Source organism: Parasteatoda tepidariorum, chromosome 12, assembly GCF_982258835.1.
Source record: "Parasteatoda tepidariorum strain Cologne lab strain chromosome 12, Ptep-v5.0, whole genome shotgun sequence".
In the NCBI taxonomy this organism is placed as follows: Eukaryota; Metazoa; Arthropoda; class Arachnida; order Araneae; family Theridiidae; genus Parasteatoda; species Parasteatoda tepidariorum.
Window position 1 is genome coordinate 3,642,837 of NC_141766.1, and position 20,306 is coordinate 3,663,142.

At 31.0% G+C, this 20,306-nt stretch overlaps 2 protein-coding genes across 5 annotated transcripts in view; one reads left to right on the plus strand and one right to left on the minus strand.

Annotated features, from left to right (window-relative positions):
* Nucleotides 1–4,445, plus strand: part of LOC107456878 (tyrosine-protein phosphatase 10D) — a 94,370-nt gene extending 89,925 nt beyond the window's left edge. For 2 of the 3 annotated variants that reach the window (XM_016074848.5, XM_087155691.1), the window contains 2 exons: nt 961–1,063; nt 3,805–4,445. In XM_016074848.5, the coding sequence (XP_015930334.3) occupies nt 961–1,063; nt 3,805–3,836 (135 nt within the window). In that variant the 3' untranslated portion in view covers nt 3,837–4,445. Of the gene's footprint in view, nt 1–960; nt 1,064–3,804 lie in introns of those variants that run through there. The other variant, XR_011638411.2, reaches the window with a different exon arrangement.
* Nucleotides 4,446–13,720: 9,275 nt separating this feature from the next.
* The window catches only part of LOC107456875 (uncharacterized), an 82,629-nt gene continuing 76,043 nt past the window's right edge, over nt 13,721–20,306 (minus strand). For both annotated transcript variants that reach the window (XM_043052342.3, XM_016074844.5), the window contains 2 exons: nt 15,534–16,681; nt 13,721–14,592 (listed from right to left, as the gene is read on the minus strand). In XM_043052342.3, coding sequence (XP_042908276.2) covers nt 14,096–14,592; nt 15,534–16,681 — 1,645 coding nt within the window. In that variant the 3' untranslated portion in view covers nt 13,721–14,095. The remainder of the gene's footprint in view (nt 14,593–15,533; nt 16,682–20,306) is intronic.

The following is a 20,306-nucleotide window of genomic DNA, read 5'->3' on the forward strand; positions in this document are numbered from 1 at the left end:
TTTATTTATTTATTTATTTTTTTTTTTTTTTGAAAAACAAAATTAAATCTGTTTTTTTAACTTATTTATTTGATTTTTTCCTATTTTCACATTAAATTGCTGATCAAATATATTAATAACACTTTATATTATCTAATAACAATACTAAAACTAAAATACTTATCTAGAAGTGTTTTTTAAAAGTAAAACAACAACATGACAACCTAGGATTTGTCAACGCCTTCCTTTGACAAGTTTTTTTAAATGTGACAATAGTTCTCCAATTCTTAACCTTTAGGATTCCAAAATCTATCTCAACTTACAGTTATAAGTTTTCTTCTTCATCGGTGTAGCTTTGCTAAAACTAGCCTATTGAAATTATTATTATTAATTTATTATTACAAACTAATTACTGAACAAATGAAATCAATTATTTTTGTTCAAGCTGAAACCCTTTTAATTTGTCACTTAAATATCAAATGAAAAGAAATTTTAAACCAGAAAACATTAAAAATAAAAGCATCAATTATTCCAAATTACCCTGCACATCAAGTCTTTTATTATTATTATTTAAGTACATTAACTACTTATAAGTTTTAATAACATGAAATTAAAAGAAGAGATTTAAATTTGTTTATTGATAACTTTACAGAAAATTGTTTTTAATATTTTTTAGAACTTTCCGATTATTTCTTTAAGCATATAGAGTTAAAGATGATTTATCAAAGGCATTAAGAACAGAATACTAACTATTTTACAAATGCTGCTTAAAATAAGTGGCAATATAGGAATGTGTTAAGTATTAAGGTGATAAAGTTGTTAGTTGTAATATAAAACAGCTACTAAAAAATCTTCCAAACTTTTAACTCTAGATCCTTTATTCAAACCTATATTATTTTTTTTAATGTTAAATGCATGCATTTTTTTTAAAAAAGAACTTTTTTGTTTCATATTTTGACTTTTCTATGTGTTCATTTTCAGCAACAATATATATGTATTCATCAATGCTTAATGTGTGTTTTGGAGGGTAATGAAGATATGGACCCTATGCGACAAGAAGTCCATGAAAACCAAGGATATGAAGGTAAAACTTGATATTTTTACTTATCCTTAAAAACAGTGAATCAAAGAACATATTTTGCTACCTAATCATTATCATACTCAATTTAGAACTCATATGCAATCCCATTAATATAGGGGTGACAATTGGCTACTCGTAGTCCCTCGTGTTGTTCTTGCTAAATGACTTCGTTTGTTTTTTTCTTGCTGTCACGTTTTCGAATACCACAAATTTTAAAACAAAATGGTTCTTAGAACTCAGGCAATTGAATTTGTAATTCCAGTTAAAAAATTCTGTTTTGAAATGTTGGTGAACTTATTTTGGACAAATTTTCTGAATTCGTGTAGTACCTAATGTGTGGTACCTCAACAGAAATTATAGAATATTTTAGCTTTCAAGGTTATCAATTCTTCACTTTGAAACTCTTTCATCAGATTGCTTCAGGCATCATAACTTATGTCAAAAATTCTTTAATGGCAACAACTAAGATTACCCATGAAATGTCTGTAACAGACAAATTTAAAAGCTTTAAAATTATGAGTCTGGAAGTGTTCTTTGTGTATTCACATCATTTTTCCGTTATAACCCTCCATGAAATAAACCAAACTTTCATTGTTTCCTCTTTAATTGGAATTCCCACTAATTAATTCTGGGTGATTTTAATGCTCACTCTGAAAGATGCACCTATCCCAGAAATTTCCCTGATTGAAACATAGTAGACTTTATTAACTTAGGTCCAATGCAATATATTCCTAACCTTCACAGGAAAACTACTTTTCTTTCTTATGCAGGTGGGACTTCTTCTCCAGGCTTGTTAATTGTACATACAAACTTGGTCATCTTGGCCCAAAAAAATGCTGGGTATAATATACTTTTAGCTGAAATCAAACCTAAATTACATCACTCTAAGATAAGACAAACTCGTTGGAATGTTAAAATATCTGATTGGAAAATGTATGCTCACCTAACTGAAGTTATTTCTTCCCATGCCTTGGATAATGAATCCACAGAAAGAATTCTCAACTAAATCATGATTACTCTCCATGAACGTGCTTTGCTCTGTATCCTAAGATTTGGAGTGATAAACTAAAAGACTTCAAGATAGTACATTGTCTTGCTTCAGTTCTTTCTATCACCACAAATGCAATGGAGCATTACATAGAACTATGAAGAAGAAAAAGCATGCTGACCTAAATAAAGAAACTTTAAACTCTTAAATGTTCTGCTCATTTAATTTTTTTTTACAAGGCATGTCTTCAGATGTGACAGAATAAGAGCTCACCAATTTCTGTCAAAATTAAATAGGCAAAAAGTAAAACAAACTCAACCATTAATTTTTAAGGGAGAAACACTCTTTTGTTTTAGAAATATAAATGCTTTCAATGAACATTATAGTGGGATCTGTAATTTTTATACACAGAGATGAATCACCTGTAGAGAATTATATTTCACTCCTACCTCTCGAATTCAAGAAATAGGCTATTTTTAATTCAACTTTTTCCCTCTGATTTGCAGAGTGCCTGATCATCTAATGAAAAGTAAATTTGCAACCCCTGATGAACATTTACCAATTTTTCTTTTATTTATCTTTGCCCTCAAGGCAAAAATGCTGTTCTGTATCTTATGAAAAAAAACACGGGACCCAGACACTTTCACTTTTTGACATTTTTTTAAATTTCTCAATAAATACTCAGGATTATTTTTTAACTTTAAAGTTGTTTAGTTAATGGGGTTTTTCCTACTTTAAAATAAGGTTTAAAGCTTCCTGACGTTTGAGGGGTCGACAATAAATTACAAAAGAAAACTAGAATTTTTAAACACCCTATGACAGAAAATCAGGCAATAAGCTTGTATCTATTACTTTGATTGTTATTTGAAACAATTGCATAAAATTTTGTAATTCTAGCTTAAATATTTATAGAGGTATGGACTTTTTTATAAAAAACTTATTTTCTTGTCTTAAGTTTTTTTTCTATAACTTTAAAAATATTCAGTAAAATTAATAAATTAAAGTATGAAAAATCTCTTGGACTAAACAACTCAAAAATTACAAAATAATCCTCTGAGTATTTCTTGAGAAATATAAAAAAATTTCAAAAAGTAGAGATGTCTCTTCCATTATTGTAGGGTGGTGTATATTGCAAGAAAAAGTAGAAAATGAAATTTAGTATAAATTTTATTGATAAAAAAAGCTACATCATCATAAAAGAATTATGTTATTGACTGTTTTATAGATTACTTATTTTGTCTTAAGAATTTGTTAATATTGTAGTTGTTAATATTTATATTCATTTATATGTATTTGGAAATTAAATATCTACGTGAAAAAGTACAGATTATTTGATTTTGTTTTGCCAAGTGTCTATTTCAGCATTGTAGAAAAATTAAAAACTCTACAACAGAATGTTTAAACAAAAAATAACTGAAAAGAAGGAACATTCATTAATGGGTTAGCTTTGATTTTGGAAAAATTATTATTATTATTCCCATTATATCTTAAAATGATCAATCTGAAGTTTTAAGTGTAAAAAAATATTAAAGTACTGAAATTATGAATTTATATGTGTATTTTCTGAAACAGAATCAAAAATATAATCAAAACTGTATACCAAGTGAAGACTTTTTTTTTTCTTCATATCTTTAAGCTATAATTTTTAGTTCACAGTACTCTTTTTCAATCATTTATTCCAAATTTAAAAACTTTTTTTTGTTATTTTAATTCCTGAAATGTTTTAAAATTTTTGTTTTTAATATATATTTTTCAGATGATGAAGGAATTGCAGAATCTGGTATTTGACAATGTAATTAAGCTTAGGATATGTTTCATGAAATTTACTGTAAAAGTAAATATAGATTAATGTATACTTATGAAAGTGTATATTTAGTAATTTCTATGAAATATGTAGATTGTATATTCAGGGATTGATTTTGTTGTTAAGTATAGTAATTTATTTAGGACGAAACAAATTGCAGAATCTCATTTTTTAACAAATCTAGAACTACTATATTGATAGCTCTTACAAATTTTATTTGTATACAAAGACTGCATGTCTATACATGTTTGTACTTTATTAAACAATCTTATAACACAGGCAATTTTTTGCCTGAATTACACTATTTTGCTATTAATTTATTTACACTTTTAAAATTATATGAAAAACCTAGATTGTATGTTCAAAGATTTATATATTTTTTTTAATTTTTGTCTTTTGTTCTAACTCTGATATTAAAATTCTGCTGGAACAGAACATTTAGAATAAGCTATGTTTTTATCAAGTGTATGTACATGTTTTAAACTTTACACTTTATTGATCCTTTTAATGAAAAATACTTTAAACTCTGTTTAAATTTCACAATACGATTTTAATACTTAATTTTGTACAGATTAAATGTATTTTTAAGAAAATTTGTCTTGATTCTCTTTCTTTAAGTGTGAACAACTGATAAAAAGACACACATACATGAAAAATGGGGTAGTACATATTTGCTTATATTAAATGGTTATGTTCTCTTTCTATACCTAACACTTAAGTATTAAATAGCACTGTGCTGTGACTTAAAATACAGATTTAATTATTACTGTTATGTTTCTGAGAGAACTATTTTGTTTCTGCAAAATAAATCCTATTAATGAAGCATTTGTGCTACCATTCATTTATTTATTTTTTGGAGAAAAGTAACCCTTCTTTTAAAAAGACACTAGATATCAGTCTATTAAAATGATTTTATTTAATAAAAATGTTTTACTCTTTTTCCCATTACTAAAAGGTTCTTTTTTTCCTAAATATTAGCTTTTAATTATTATATTAAGATCTACTGACGTTTTTCATTTTCAGTATTAATTTAACAGTAGCATAGTTATAGTAAAAAAAGGTCTAGTTTGTTCATATTTCTGAAATTCTTTTAAAGGTATAATATATGATTAATAACGATTTATGATTGTATAACTAGAAGTGTAACAAAATTTTAAATGAAAAAACTACTAAAGCTCCACAATGGTCTAAATTTAAATTTCCTCTTGAATACCAGAAAAAAGAATTGTCATTTGAAAATTAGCTAAAGCTTTTCATATAAAAATTGCAGAATTGAGTGATCTAAATTTTCTGTTTCAATATATCTATTAATATGTGATGTCTACTATAAATTTGATTTTTTTTAAAGTCAAGGGGAAGTTAAATTATTTAGCTTTTACTGTTAATTTAAACTATTCACCTAAGTCAAGGGCAAGGGGTGTTGCTTTAAACAAAGAAGTTCCTGAGTTTTAGGGCTCTCTTCTCCAATATAATGAGTGAGAGAGGAAAAAATAACTGGAGATGTTGATCTAACAACACCGAAGTCAGTAAGCGGGTGGCTGACTACTTTCATCAGCCTAGGTAGGGACCCATGGTGTGCAGTATCAGTCCTCGTCAAGCTGTTCTACCGTAAAGTGCTAGACTTCCTGCTCTTTTGAAGCAGAGGATCAAAATTGTGATAGCATGTCTTCGGATCATCCTTAGAGATATTTCCCAGACCATCGCTAATAGCCCATTATGTGCAGTGGCGGTTTAGGGGATAGAGTGTTCGCCTTCCAATAAGGTGAACGAGTTCGAATCCCAATGATGGCTGGTTGATACAAATTCCCCACTCGGCTCGAACCAGCCACGTAAGAGCTGGGAACTTAAGTTACTAAAATATCCTCAGTGGTAGACGGATCATGTGTTTAGAGTCCCCTTGACGTCAGGCTAACTGCGAGATGTTTCCGTGGTTTTCCTCTTCATGTAACGCAAATGTGGGTTAGTTCCATCAAAAGTCTAAGAAGACAAATTTCTCCCAATACTTGATCCAGGAGTTCCCTTGTCTTCTGGATTGGGTCTAAAATTACAAGGCTAATGAAATGAACATCGGTAGTCATAAACCCAAAAATTGGGTCGGCTGTGCAATGACGGTCATACAATAAGATAGCCCATTGTGCAGCTCTAGTGCAATGTAAATCAAGCTCTTACCTACCTGCCTATAAACTAAAACACTTTCCAGAATGAAGATTTTTGCAAGAACAGAAACCCTTGCTAACATAGATAAACGCAGTTCACAACTTTTTTTTTAGATAATTTTTTGACGTGCGGGATTTATTTGGAACTTGTTTTATCTTAAAAAGATTGTTTTATCTTAAAAAGATTTGTGTAAGTTTGGTCTGAACAGGCTTCTCGGATGACCACATACTCCTGCATACAAGGGCGCCGGCAGAATAATATAAAAGGGGGTGCAACCCTCTAACAAACTACCCCCCCCCAAAAAAAAAAAAAATTTTTTTTAAATATTCTGTTATGACATTTTGTTTTGGTATTACATATATTTTCATTTGTTAATTTTTTCAATATACATTTGTTCATTGTTAACAAGATATTTTTCAAAAAAGTACGAATTTGGTGTACTTGCAAATTTTGCCAAGAGAAACTGCATTGATGGCGTTGGTATAGCTACTGACTTTGAAACGAAAATAACTACAAACAATAGTTTCGTATACTAATGTGTTTGCGCACGATTAACATTGGTATTTATTGTGTTGATGAAGTTTCACAGTTGTGAGAAGTCAGTTTGTGTTATACACCTTTGTTAAACTAAATAACTAATAGAAAATATAATATTTCTTATATTTTATGAAATGAAATTTAAAAATATAGCTTAGATATCTATCAAGTTTGTGCATGCTCAGTGTGCATAAGAAAAGAATCAAAGATGACTCATTGAAAAAGTTATAAACTGATTTGGACAGCAAACAAGACGATTACAGTTCTTATTTGATTAAAAAAATTTTTAATTGTTATGCATCAATAATTACTAAATTATTTTTTTTCAATAAAAATATGTTTAATAAAAAAATTTATTAAAAATTTTTTTTTCTGTATCTCTTTAATTGTTTAAAAAAAGGCAGGGGGGTGCAAGTGCACCCCGCTGCCGGCGCCCTTGCCTGCATATCATTAAAAAAGTCTAAAGGCAGAGGCGTAGCTAGCATCTAAACTTAGTTTTTGCGCCCCTTTGCAATAAGAACTCAGATTTTGGCACCGTTTCAAGTTTTAGATTACGTAAAAACTAATTCTCCTCTTACATATAATTCTCGTCATGTTAAATATAACATTGAATGAAATTTTAAATAATGTTATGTGAAACAATATAACTTGATAACTTAATAAATTTTCCCTCCATTTCTTTTTTAAATTTAACAGTGTATATTAACATAGTTTCGATTACGTTTAGATGTTTAAATCGTGCTTATGTTTTTAGACTAATTAATCGAATAGCATTTATAAGGACGTTTTTCATTCAATATGTCACCAATTTGGCGAAAAATAAAGAAAAAGAATACAATAATAATTGACCCCCTTTACGATTTTTAAGTAAATCAGATAAATATTTGAAAAAAGTAATGCGCTCCATAATTAGCAAATGAAACTGAGGGTATTAAAGAGATATTAAAACATTTTTTCTGGAATTCCTTTTTGTTAAATTTGGCGCCCTTCTAAAGCAGTGTCAGTGGACTAATGTCCCCTGTCGTCCTCCACTAGCTGTGTACTCTATTTCTGTGAGTATATAGATAGACCCTACATTCGCTTTATACGGGAGACTTCACTTAGAGAGATCAACTTGCCATCTGAAATCTAAAGAGTTTCAATGTATGGATTGCAGATCTCATGGCATCAAATGTCATTCGGAAGAGCAACTCTCAATCCCTGGAAAAGGCTTGAAATATGGTGTGAGGCTTGTTAAGAGTGTATTATTTTATTGAATTTCATATTTATGATGTTATTCAAAAATGAAACTATGTATTGCACTCATTACTCAAAGAATTTTATTTATTAGTTTCAGAAATATTACTTTTCAATTGATAGGTGAGTTTTTAATTTCATTCTGTATTATAATCATCCTGTATGCAGTAAATATTTTGAGAACAACATTTTTTGCCCTTTAGAATTTCACAGGAAAAGCTTTGAAACAAAATTATTTTGAATGACTAATTTCAGAAATTGTATTAATGTTTGAAGTATAGGTGGATTATCTTTTGTCTCATTAATGTTGAGTTTTGACACCTTATTGTTGTCATTTTGATAATAGACATTTTATCTTACTAGGACGGATATTAAATAATATCTCATATGGTATCCTTTCTTATCAAATTCCCCAATATTTGTTCCAAGAGATGAAAGGGAACCAATTGCCTATCCAAGACAAAAGCTCATTGCCATACCTTTCTTTCAATTTGCAATAAAGATGGACGGAAAAGATGTACTTTTCTTGAACTTGTGGATGATATCAGCAAAATCAAACTTTAAAGTATCAAATTTCCTGTACACAAAAGCAAATTATACTCATTTTTATTTAAAAAATCAAAAAAATCTTCTATTTAAATTTTTTTTTTTAATTACTAATGATTCCAATTGGTTCAAAAGATCAATTTTCTACTCATTGAAAAGAAACACTCAATCGATTTCAATTTTTAATTTCTTCCTACTTTCATGATATAACTTAATGTTCTAACAGGAAGATATTTAGTTCAAGCAAAGTATTTGATGAAGAATGAAATATGATTTTCAAACAAATTTAATGATAAAGTATAAGATTATTAAAATTTAAAAACGTTCTTTGCAATTAAAATAATTAGGAATATTGGGTTGGAAATAATGTTTTTCTTAAAATAATTTCCATAATATTTACATAAAAATGAACTTTATAGTTTTCCATTTTTTTTTCCATCAAATGGTTACATTTATCTTTCGAGGGGTTAAAAAAGTTAGAATTTCTCTCCATCCAGTGATTACACTCAGCTTTCGAAGGGTAAAAAAAAAATTATTAAGTAGATTTTTCTCCAGGCCAATGACTCATCTTCGAAAGATTTTCTAATCGAACGATTTGTCCGGAACATCCACATACCTCTCTACGCTACAGACTAATAATAATTCAATTTCTGAAAGCTTTAATCATAGCCTTTTAAAATGTCTTTAACAACTTTTTTAAATATAAGATTTTAATATATAATTGTAAAGAGTGAAAATGTTCTAAGAATGCAATGCAGGTGGATTTGTAACTGGCTGTATACATAAAGAATCCAAGTCCATTTGCACAAATAAAACAATAAAAAATGGACTTGCTTGTCAAAAACACAGTAGTGATAGTTCTTTTGTATCCATTCATGGATATTAAAGAAGAGTTCTCCGCATATTGCGTAAAACTGATTAATCGGTCATTAGAGTATTTTAAGTAAGTATGAAGTTAAGTTAAAAAGGGTGCACTCTGGAGGAATGTAAAGTAGTACTAATGTAAGAAGTGTTCTACACGAAACCTTCTACATAATTTTTTGCAGAGCCGTTTGTCTTAATGTATACTTAATAACAGCCTGTTGTTGTTAATTTACGTCGCACTAGAGCTGCACAATGGGCTATTGGCGACGGTCTGGGAAACATCCCGGAGGAGCCAGTATTTGACTTGTAAATCAGCATTACACTTACCTTCTGCCGTTAAACATCGCACTACTGCATATTGTTCTGTTCTGGACACAACCACCTTTAGCGTGACTTTACATTCACTTTTAATGCTCTCATGCAAACTGGTTATTAAAATGTATTCTATTTGTAGTGCACTCCTCTTTCTTTTATTAATAACTCTGAAGGGTAATGCTATTATCACTACTGTATTTCGAAATGTTTTTTCATCCATTGTTTACTTGGACAAAAAAATAAATATATATGATAACATTTATTTTAAAATTTTCATAAATAAGAAAAAAATAGTATTAATCAGTATAACAAATAACAGCAATATAATTGCAACTACAATAATTTACAATAACTCATGAACATAAGTGTTTAAAAAATGAAATGTAATTATTTGAACAATAATAAAGCTTTAGATTAGCACCAATAGTCTACCGTAATAGCCTTAAAATGCATTCCTCTAAATTTAAACACTTGACACTAATAAGAAATGCTTCAATTTATACCTGTCTCAATGCATACTGGTACTTCTTAAACATTTTTGCACATTTCATGTAAAAACATATTATGTAAATCAGTATTATTAGACATTGTGTTCCAATCACAGCTAACATTTGGTTTCTTGTTTTTAAGAACTAAGTTAATATGTACCATCAATCCAAATTTGGATTTTTGCTTAAAAACTAAAATGGATTGAAATGTGCACCTTAAAATTTATATTTCATTGCATTCTGGGCACAATTTATTCTACATTTTTAGAGTGATAATGTACTACAATTACAATCATATTGACACTATATATATATTATGGAAAGAATCATCTAGTTTTTGAAATTTTGAGGCACATATTTAGTACTTAGTGTGTCTTTGAGATATCGTTTAGTGCACAAAAATGTATTTTAAAGGGAGCTTCACTCTTTAGAAGGACTAAATTACTTGAAAAATTCAGGGTGATCAATTTCTTAAACTAAGGCTCAAAGCTCAAAAATGCATTTTAAATTGAGCTTAATGCTTTAGGAGAAAATTTCTTAAAAAGTCCTAGATGGTCACCTTTCTTTAATAAACTATGTTGACCATTTAGGGGGAAATATTTAAATGATTGCGGAAATTGCGTTCACAAACATTGAGATTAACATCAATCAAAAAGATGTGAAATTATCTGGAAAAGTTTTATGTAAAACATTTATCTACATTGCAACAAAATAGTTAATAAATACATGTAACTATTGATTTCTAAAAATGTGCATTTTATTTCTGATTTTAAATTTAAAACACGAATGAGTGGTACACTGGTCTCCAAAAATTAAGCATAATTCATAAAATATGGAGAAACGTGAGTACATATTGATAAAGTGGTCCAAAATCATTTGCATAGAATCACTGTTTAAAGATGGAATAGTGTGTTCATGTAAAACGAAGTGTGCTTTTATTGTATCGAGAAGTAAGTTAAACGATCAAAAAGGCCGAAGGATGCCATAAACAAGCAAAATTAACATGTTTTTGAAAGGAAGATCTATTGAAATGTGGACGAAGCGAAGTGTTTCAAATTCTTAATGTGTGTTCTCAAGACTGTGGCACAGGTTTCGAAATACATGAGATGTCATCCTACGACCAATTCAAGGTTGACCAAGAGTAACAACTGTACTTTAAGACCCACATCTGGCCTGATAAAGTGATGCTGGTTTTAGATTCAAATTCATTGATAACTTGCTTTATCACCGTTTGATCTAGACCGACAATTTTCCTGAAAGTGTAAATATTCTACACACAAATTCACCTACAATCCCAGAATTGAAACGAGATCTCAATTTTGTTTGGAACTCTTTGAGAATACCACATTTTATTTAAAGTCTGTCTTTGGAAAGAACTCCCCCCCCCCCATTCGTCTTGAGCAGTGGCAGTGACCATGGTTACGAAGATTTACTATTTCAAGTACGGGTTTTGAGTCAATATTTAACACAGATTTTGGCTCAGTCAGCGAGAGAAAGAGAAGCTTCCCTTTTTGAAATGCGCTATTTTTTGTTTCCATAGCAGCAGACGGTCTTAGATTTTGCGGCAAGAAAGTTCTTTCTGTACTTGGAAAATCGTTGTGCAGCATACATGCCCACACACCTTATTAAACTAACCTTTACATTTGAGATAAACGGGGGTGATTTTGAACCCAAGTCAAAATTCCGGAAAATTTTTTTGAGTTTAAAAAAAAAGACAGTTTAAATTGAAAAAAATTTAAACAAGGTTTTTTTTCCTTTTTCTCAATATTTCTTAGTTCACTTAAAATATATTTAAAATTTTACACATACCTATGACCTGGAGAAGTAATTAAAATTTACAAATATGTCTTTCTTTCTTGAGTTTATGATTATAACAACTATTTACTGATAAAAAATGAATATTAATCATGAATATAAGTACCTCTCTGGCTCTCCCTTACAAACAAAAAAATAAACTGTGTTTTTAAGTTCCACCTTTGAAAATTTGATTTCCGGAAACTTCTGTGATCAACGATGTTTTGAAACATCTGGACCTTCGATCTCCGGAAACTTCCGGATCACTGTTAGCGAAAATTCCGGAAATCCGGATTTTTTCCGGAGCACAATCAGCCCTGGATAAACTATTAGTTTGCACTATTTTCTTTCACTTTTTCTTTTGACATTAAAAGCAGTAGGAATCCTTTCTTATGGTATACACATATTACATTTGCACACTTTATTTCACACTATTCTGATACATATTCCTTATATTCCCGTAGACATTAATTATGCTTAACTTTTAGACACTAGCATAGATAACTGTACAAAAAGAAAAAAATTGTTTAACATATTTTTTTACTATTTAGTTATTTAGATAATATAAGATAATTAGAAAAGTTACTTACAATGTAAGTAACTTTTCTGATTATTTAAATACTTAGCACTTAAGGTACATTTTCATAATTTCAGTTTGATACTGTGGACTTAAAATACTCCCGCATCATGTTAATAATACAGAAGTTTGTTAAGAGAATAAATTCCTTCAATGTATTATGTTGTTTATTAGTACATATAATTACTATCATTATTTTGAAGCAATGAAAACAAAGAATAAATACAGAAATTTGATATAATTTTGATGAAAAATAAAATGACTAGCAAAATAAAAAGATATCACTTGAAAATAATAAGTTATTGAACATATTTAATTTTGATTTTAAAGCAAATCAAATTTTAAATAGGATAGCTTGTTCTTCTGTAAATAAATTCTAAAAGTTTGGAATTCACACAACTACAAAAAAATATGTTCAGTTTTTTATTTGAACTTTCTAAAATTTAAATATTTATTTATTATTATCATTATAAATAATCCTTAATGATAGAAGTATCATTTATGAAGGGTTAGGGTTGCAAGCTTGTCGCACATAACAGATTGCCACGATTTTTTCAATGCTACGATTTTTGAGAAATATTTTTAAAAGTTGAGATTTCTTTTTTTTTAAATTTATTACTTACATTATAACATCAAATCAATATCAAAATGAGAGTCGTGTTGGCTTAAGGGATTGAGCATTCGCCTCACTATGAGGTGAGCCAGATTCGAAACCCAGCGGTTTCTGGTGGTACAAATTCTGCTCCAGCCTTACATTGCCACCGTGCTGGCTGCACCAATATCTCAGTGCTAGACAGATCATAGGTTATAACCTCCTTGCCGTTGGGCCAACCGTGGGAGGTTTTATTCTCCGTGTTACGTAAATACGGGTTAGTTCCATTAAAAAGTCCTCCACGAAGCCTTGTTTCTCCCTTTTGCTTGATCTACCCTTGTCTTCTGAGTTGGGTTCAAAAATCAAGGCTAAGGAGTTGAACATTGATAGTCATAAACTCAGAATTGCCTCGGCTGTTCAACGTCGGTTATAAATTAAAATAAATTGTCATTTTTGAGGGTATTTCAATATTTCACATCTCATTAAATATATATGTATATATATTGCTTTGATATATTTATATATTGCTTTGGCCATATTAATACGATATCGGAAAGCACTAATCTGTGCTAATATTGCTATTATCATTCTGTGGATTGCAAGAAAAGTTATATCTTTTCGTAATTAATTTTTACTCTTCCTAATTTAAAAAAATTTTTTTTTGCATTTTTAGTTTTAATTTTTTTTCTTTTATTAATTTTTTTATTGCTTTCTCCTTTATTCTCTTTTTTGTTTTCTTTGTGTAGCTATCTTTTTTCAGAATTGTTATATGTCTATGTGGGGGAAGGGAAGCTGTTAGAGCGAATCTTCCGAGAATTTCGGTCACAAACTTTCAACCTACTTATTATATAATAAATAAATAAAAATTTCTACGAAATTACTCACATAATTTACTTTGAAATCTAAAGATTCATAAAAATCATCTGAGATCAAAATTTAGTTCCGTTTTAAAAATTTCCTTATCAAATTAAAAGAAAGTCAGATCCAAACTGAAATTGATACGAAGAACAAGCTAAGAATAACAGCATCTTCATCCCACTGAAGAAACTTGAAATAATGTAGCAGAGAAGCAGCAAAATATTCGCAGGTCAAAATGTATTTGATATGCTCAATTGGAATGAAATCGAAAAATTGGACTTAAGACACTTGAATTGTTCGTACATTTCTACGAAAATCCCTTTGGCGTTGTGACTCAAAATTATCTCTCAAATGTAATACATCAGGACAAGATTCATGGGATAGAATATCTTTCTTTTCGAAATCTTTCCTAGAGTATTTCTGTGATTGTTCCGCTAGCATGCAGAAGGAAGACTCATAAGAGATAATACCAGGACATGATTGTACCCTATACAGTCCTACTTTATCACTGTAAGCACCTCTGTTTAAGGATTGTTCGTTCATCCTCGATTCATAAGAATTTTCGTTGTACCAAAACGTCCTAAACTTAAATTGATGTGTAGGAATTGGTTCTTTAAATGGTTGTCTTTTATCTTTGGTCGGAGAACATTGAGGCACGTTAGAACTAGTGGTTCCTTTGTTAGGCCAAATCCAAGGAGGTGATATTGGGACGCCAGAGTCATGGAAAATTTCTATATCATCAGTTTGACTACTGGTCTGACAAGGACTTGACGGACCTGTAAATGGATAATTTAAAATAATTATAGTTTAATTATACAGTTTGACAACATTTAAATTGTACAAATTTTAAAATCAAGTATTTTGTCGTAAGATATCAAACTTTTACGCTTTCTTTGTCACACGAAAAGTTCGAATTCCAGGGACGACAGATTGATACGAATTCTGCACCTGGCTTGCACAAACCACAGAGCTAACGTGAAATACCCTCCCTCAGTGGTAGATGGATCATGGCTTAGAATTCTTTTGCCATCGGGCTAACCGTGTGAGGTTTTCCGATCTCGATTTTCCTCTCTATGTAATGCATATGTGGGTTAGTTTCATCAAAAAATCTTCCACAAAGACTAGTTTATTCCAATGTTGATCCAAAAGTTCCCTTCTCTTCTGGGTAGGGGCCACGGAGTTGAGCATTGATAACTCAAAGCTGGGTCGGCTGGTCAACGTCGGTTGCAAAATACAATAAAATAAGTTACAGGTTGTAATGTTTTCCTTTTTATTTGAAAGTTTAATTGTGATATCTTTATAAAGTATTAAAATTGCATTGTGTAATTTCTTAGCTTATCTTATATCTTAAAATTAATTAAAAATTGTACAAAAAAGTTATAGAAATGACCAGCATCCATAAAAACTAAAAAGCTCATAGCAAAATTTCTGAAAGAACATTTGAAAACACACCTCTGTATCTTTTTTAAAATATAATTTCTGTGAGAGAATCCCTGCGAGGAATCTCTGTTCTAATTATATTAATTTGGAAAGATAAAGCAATTAGTTTTCAAATATTCGTATAGAAATTTTCTATCAGTTTTTAATTTCTTGAGGACACAGGTCAGCTTAAGAAATGCTGTGCATGTTTGTCCAGTTAATGATTCCAGTGACATGCAATGAATAAGTAATAAACATTTTAGTGATGTTAGTTTAGTGAAATAAAATGCTGCTTTACCTGTTTTGACTGTATCTTTTTCAGTCTCTAAATCTTCCAACAAATGACTTTCTGACGGACTTAAAGGACTTTCTAAATTCTGATAATATTCAGATGCAGTTTCAGGTTGAAATGACAAAGAAAAAAAAGTTCTACTATTAGCACCATATTTTAAGGATGTATTTAGTTTTCCACTCCGCATGAGAACATCATCTTCAAGTTCATCAAAGTCAATATCATGACCTACCGGTTTTTTACTCGTTTCGCACACATTATCAGTATAGTCTGAACTTTCACTCCCAAAACCTGACGTTCCTACAGAATCTGAACGGTTACATTGCTCTGAGTTGAATGAAAATGGCGAGAGCTTAGATTGTGATTCTGGGTGTTCTTTTTTTGGATTTTGAAACCTTTCTGGTGAGACACGCAAAATTCGTCTGTGCCCCGATTCTCTCAAAAGATTCTCTTTTTTCGTTTCATCTTTACCAAAGAAAAAAACTTTACTTTCAAAAGTGTCACTTAACCTAGATTTCACTTTTTGTTGATCGTTGTAGGCGAATGTTGATTGGTGGGTTAAAGTGTGGATGGAAAATCTCTCAGAACATGCCGTCTTACCAACATTAGAAAACGAATGCTTCTCTTCCCTAGCACAAAACATAGATTGCCTTCGCTGTTTGTTCATGGCTAAATTTCTTTCTGATTGTCCAGTCGAGATTTCAGATATAAGGGCATCACATTTAATTTCTTTAACTGGAGACAATACTTTTGTTATTGCATTACAATCTTTTGTCTTTCTTTCGTCACGATCACGAAGCCAATCCCCATAACAACTTTTGCTTCTGAATTGCTTAAAGTCTGTAGGTTCCCTTTCATGGACTGACGGAGAGTTCTGGATATCGAAACTAAGTTTGGCAAGTGCTGTAGTTGGAGACTGATCTCCACTGCGAGGCAAGGTAAAAACGTTTGTTTCATTTCTTTTCAGATCAATGTCCAAAGAAAGTTTAGAAGTTCGCATGTCTGTTCTGCAAACACGTTTTTTGCTGCATACAGGTGGAGCTGTTGGCTTCCCATCAAATGTGCTTTCTTTACGGAGTTGTTTTTCATATTCTAATAGCTGCCCAAGGAAGTTAAAGTTTGGTGAAATTGTTGGACGTTTAGATTTTACATACCTAAAAAGAAAAGAAAAACATATAAATTTCTTGTATTTTAATAAAGATACTATGGCTTATTGCAATTGTAACACAATTTTTACTTGTAGGAAATTTAACTAGAAGATATACAAATGTTACAATCAAGATAAGGTGGTAGAAACGGATTACTTAATTCTTCCTAGAATATAATCAGTTTTTTCACTCTTCCTGCTAAAGTAACAGAATATTTATTTTAAAAATCTTTTCTGAAATTTTAGGTTATAATTATAAGTTTCGCTAACACTGAGATTCTGCTTTTGTTTACTATACCAATGGAAAATATATTAACAACATGGAGTTTCTCAAATGTTTTATTTTTAACGAAAATATTTGCCGCAGACTTAGGGCTATACATTTTCACATCTAAAGACCTTTTCTGCATTTTCGTATGAGTCAGGTCTGCTTACATTTCATTACAATCAGAGTGAGATTAGAGAGTGCTCTTTTTCCCCAGGGTTAATTCTAGTATTACTTAATTTTATTTAACTTTTTGTGGTTTTTAGTTTCACAAAAATGCTTATCGCATTATATTTTCTTTAAGCAAAACGCTCAAAATGAATTAAAAATAAATAAATAGGTACATAATACTCGTTTTATTTTTTATGCAAATTTAAATCTGTGATAACATTAGGTAGAAAAAAAAACGCTTAAAAAATAAAATAAACGTCTATGCTTTTCGATTTATTCTCCTGTTTTGGTTGCAAATTTAAATAACATTACATAAAATCTTTGAAATACCTCTCCTGAAAGATCTCTTTGCAATTGAACTAGTATTATGAGAAATACAGATACTTCCCTTCAAATTAGAAAGAAAGAATCAAATCGAAAGAGACAAAAAAATCTCCCTTTAGAAGTTTAGAAAGTGCGGGGAAAATTCTTATCTCATAACTGTGGGTTGTATATTTCCTGGAAGGAAACCCTGATTATTTTTATAACAGTCAACTTTTCTACGTCACAAAATGTAAAAGCATAGTTCAATCCTCAAAAAGTGTATCATACATTGTATTGCTATCTATTGTTTTAAAATTGGCAGATTATTCTGATAATCATGCATACATACTACTCACATTTCAACAACATGAGTAATGTTTATTGCTATGTACAAATAAAACAGTTAAAATTTTTAAACAAAATCAGAATAATGTTGATAGGACATTCAATTTTTTTCTCCCATATTACACTGAATAAATTGTTGAAAGCTATTAAGATATGCATAAACTTAAACAACCTTCATCTTCAATGTTGTTTTTGCTGCGAGTCATCAGTAATTTGAACCATCAGTTCAAAAAATAATTAAAAATTAGTCTGATAGGAATGTTATATATTTTGGCCAAAAATATGCAGGGTGTCTGAAAAGTATGGAAACAGTCAAATACCTCAAGAAATGTGTATTAGACCCAAAGTCTAAAAGTACATAAGCGTGAATATGAAAAAATTTAAAAAGATACATTAAATTATCACAAACTCGATATCTTGCCACTATTTCTGGGGTGAAGCGTGGCCCCTTAATTTCAGAAGGGAGGGGGGGGGAGTCCGGTTTGGTGTCATGAAAAATATTTTCATGAATAAATACTTAAGCAGAAACAACAACATCAAAATCTTATGAGTCGTTACTAAGGAAAGCGAATCAAAACTTATTTCATTATTAGATTAAACTAAGGAGTTAAATGATAATGTTTAGAAATACTTCCAAGTTTCGTAAAGGAATTAAACCAGTTGTATTGCTTAGCGATACAACAGATTTCAAAACAGTTTTTTTTTCTTTGTTTAAATGTTAATTTGCCTATCCTAATGCGCATACTTCTTCGAATTTAATTCTGACAAGGATAAATAAAATACACTGGTTATCATAAATTAAGGAAAATTCACAAAAATCGCGATAACTCAAGAAATTACACATGGAATTTTATGAAACTTACCCACAATATACAACACATAGTAAGGTATTAAACAACATAAAAAGAAATTATCAGACATTAATAGTAGTATAGAAATTAGCACATGTATAAAATAAACAAATTGGAAGTATCGGTTTGCAATAGAAAAAGTACCTTTAATATGGAATATGATTGCCTCTAGAAGCAATACAGCACAAACAGCGATGTGTGATGCTTTCAATTATGCGGTCTATCAGTTCAATAGGAAGTGAGAGCCATTGCTCTTGTAAAGCAGTTGCAAGCGTGGCAAGGGTCTGAGGGGGCGGATTGATGGCAGATACACGCCTCCCTAGAGCATCCCAAACGTGCTCGATAGGATTCAAGTCCGGAGATCGAGCTGGCCACTCCATGCGAGTAATTGTTTCCTGTTGAAGATAATCATCAACAATGCGAGCTCTGTGTGGTCTTGCATTATCGTCCTGTAACAGGAAGCAATCACCAATTGCCCCGGCATATGGGCGCACATAAGCATCAAGGATGTTGTCTCGATAAACCTGAGCATTCACGGTTCCCCTTGGAAAGACATGGAGGTATGTGCGCCCTCCTAAGGATATGCCTCCCCAAACACAGACACTGCCTCTTCCGTATGCATCTCTTTCACGGATGTTTGATGGATGATAACGGGTCCCAGGTTCTCTCCATATCAAATAACGTCTACTGTCACTTTCTAGACTAAACCTGGACTCATCCGTAAAGAGAACAGGCCTCCATTGATCTGACGTCCAGTGGACATGTTGTCGGGCCCACTGCAAACGGTCTCTCCTATGGCGTGATGTGAGCGGCACGCAAATGGCTGGTCGTCTCGCATACAGACCACCTTCGTGGAGCCTTCTGCGCACAGTTGACGTTGACACCAACCTTCCGGTGGCTGCAGCAAGAGAGGATCTAAGATGTGTCGGAGTAGCGGTTCTATTCCTGCGTGCACTTAATGTCAAATATCGGTCATCGGCACTGGTCGTAACAGTTGGCCGTCCTTGACTGAACCTCCTAGATGCCGAATCTGTGGTTTGAAATTGCCTCCAAAGTCTATGAACCACAGATGGACTCACATTTAGCCATCTGGCCACTTCTGATTGACTCTGCCCTGCCTCTAGTCTCCCGATGGCTCTCCATCGTAGTTCTTCAGGCAAATGATGCCTAGAGGTCATTATTACGAATTGGCTATCTCAGATTTTCAATGTCGCAATCACAGTAAAATTTGTGTGCTTTCTCTCAAACTTGGACTTTTATGCTCCAGGCAGATGACGTAAGCCGAGTGCAGCGCCACTAATTTGCATATTGCAATTTTACTCAGCTACTCTTAGTGGACAACATATGCAAATTTTGCACGGTTTGGCTTACTTTTGAAAGAGTTATCGCTATTTTTGTGATTTTTCCTTAATTTATGATAACCAGTGTATATGCTAAGAACATGATTAGGTATGACTTGTATAAAAGAACAGTATTCAACGAAATCTCTGAACAATTAAGTGATAAGAAAATTTTACTAGCATTAACGTTAATTTACTACCACTAATAAAAGAAAATTAATGCTCATTGAAACACTGATGAAACTCCTTTTGCTATTTCACAGTCGCAATGATTTGTTGTTTTAATGGCTTTGAATATTTATTAACACTTCTCAAGACACCATATTACAGAAAAAGAAACAATTTAACGTTTTGAAA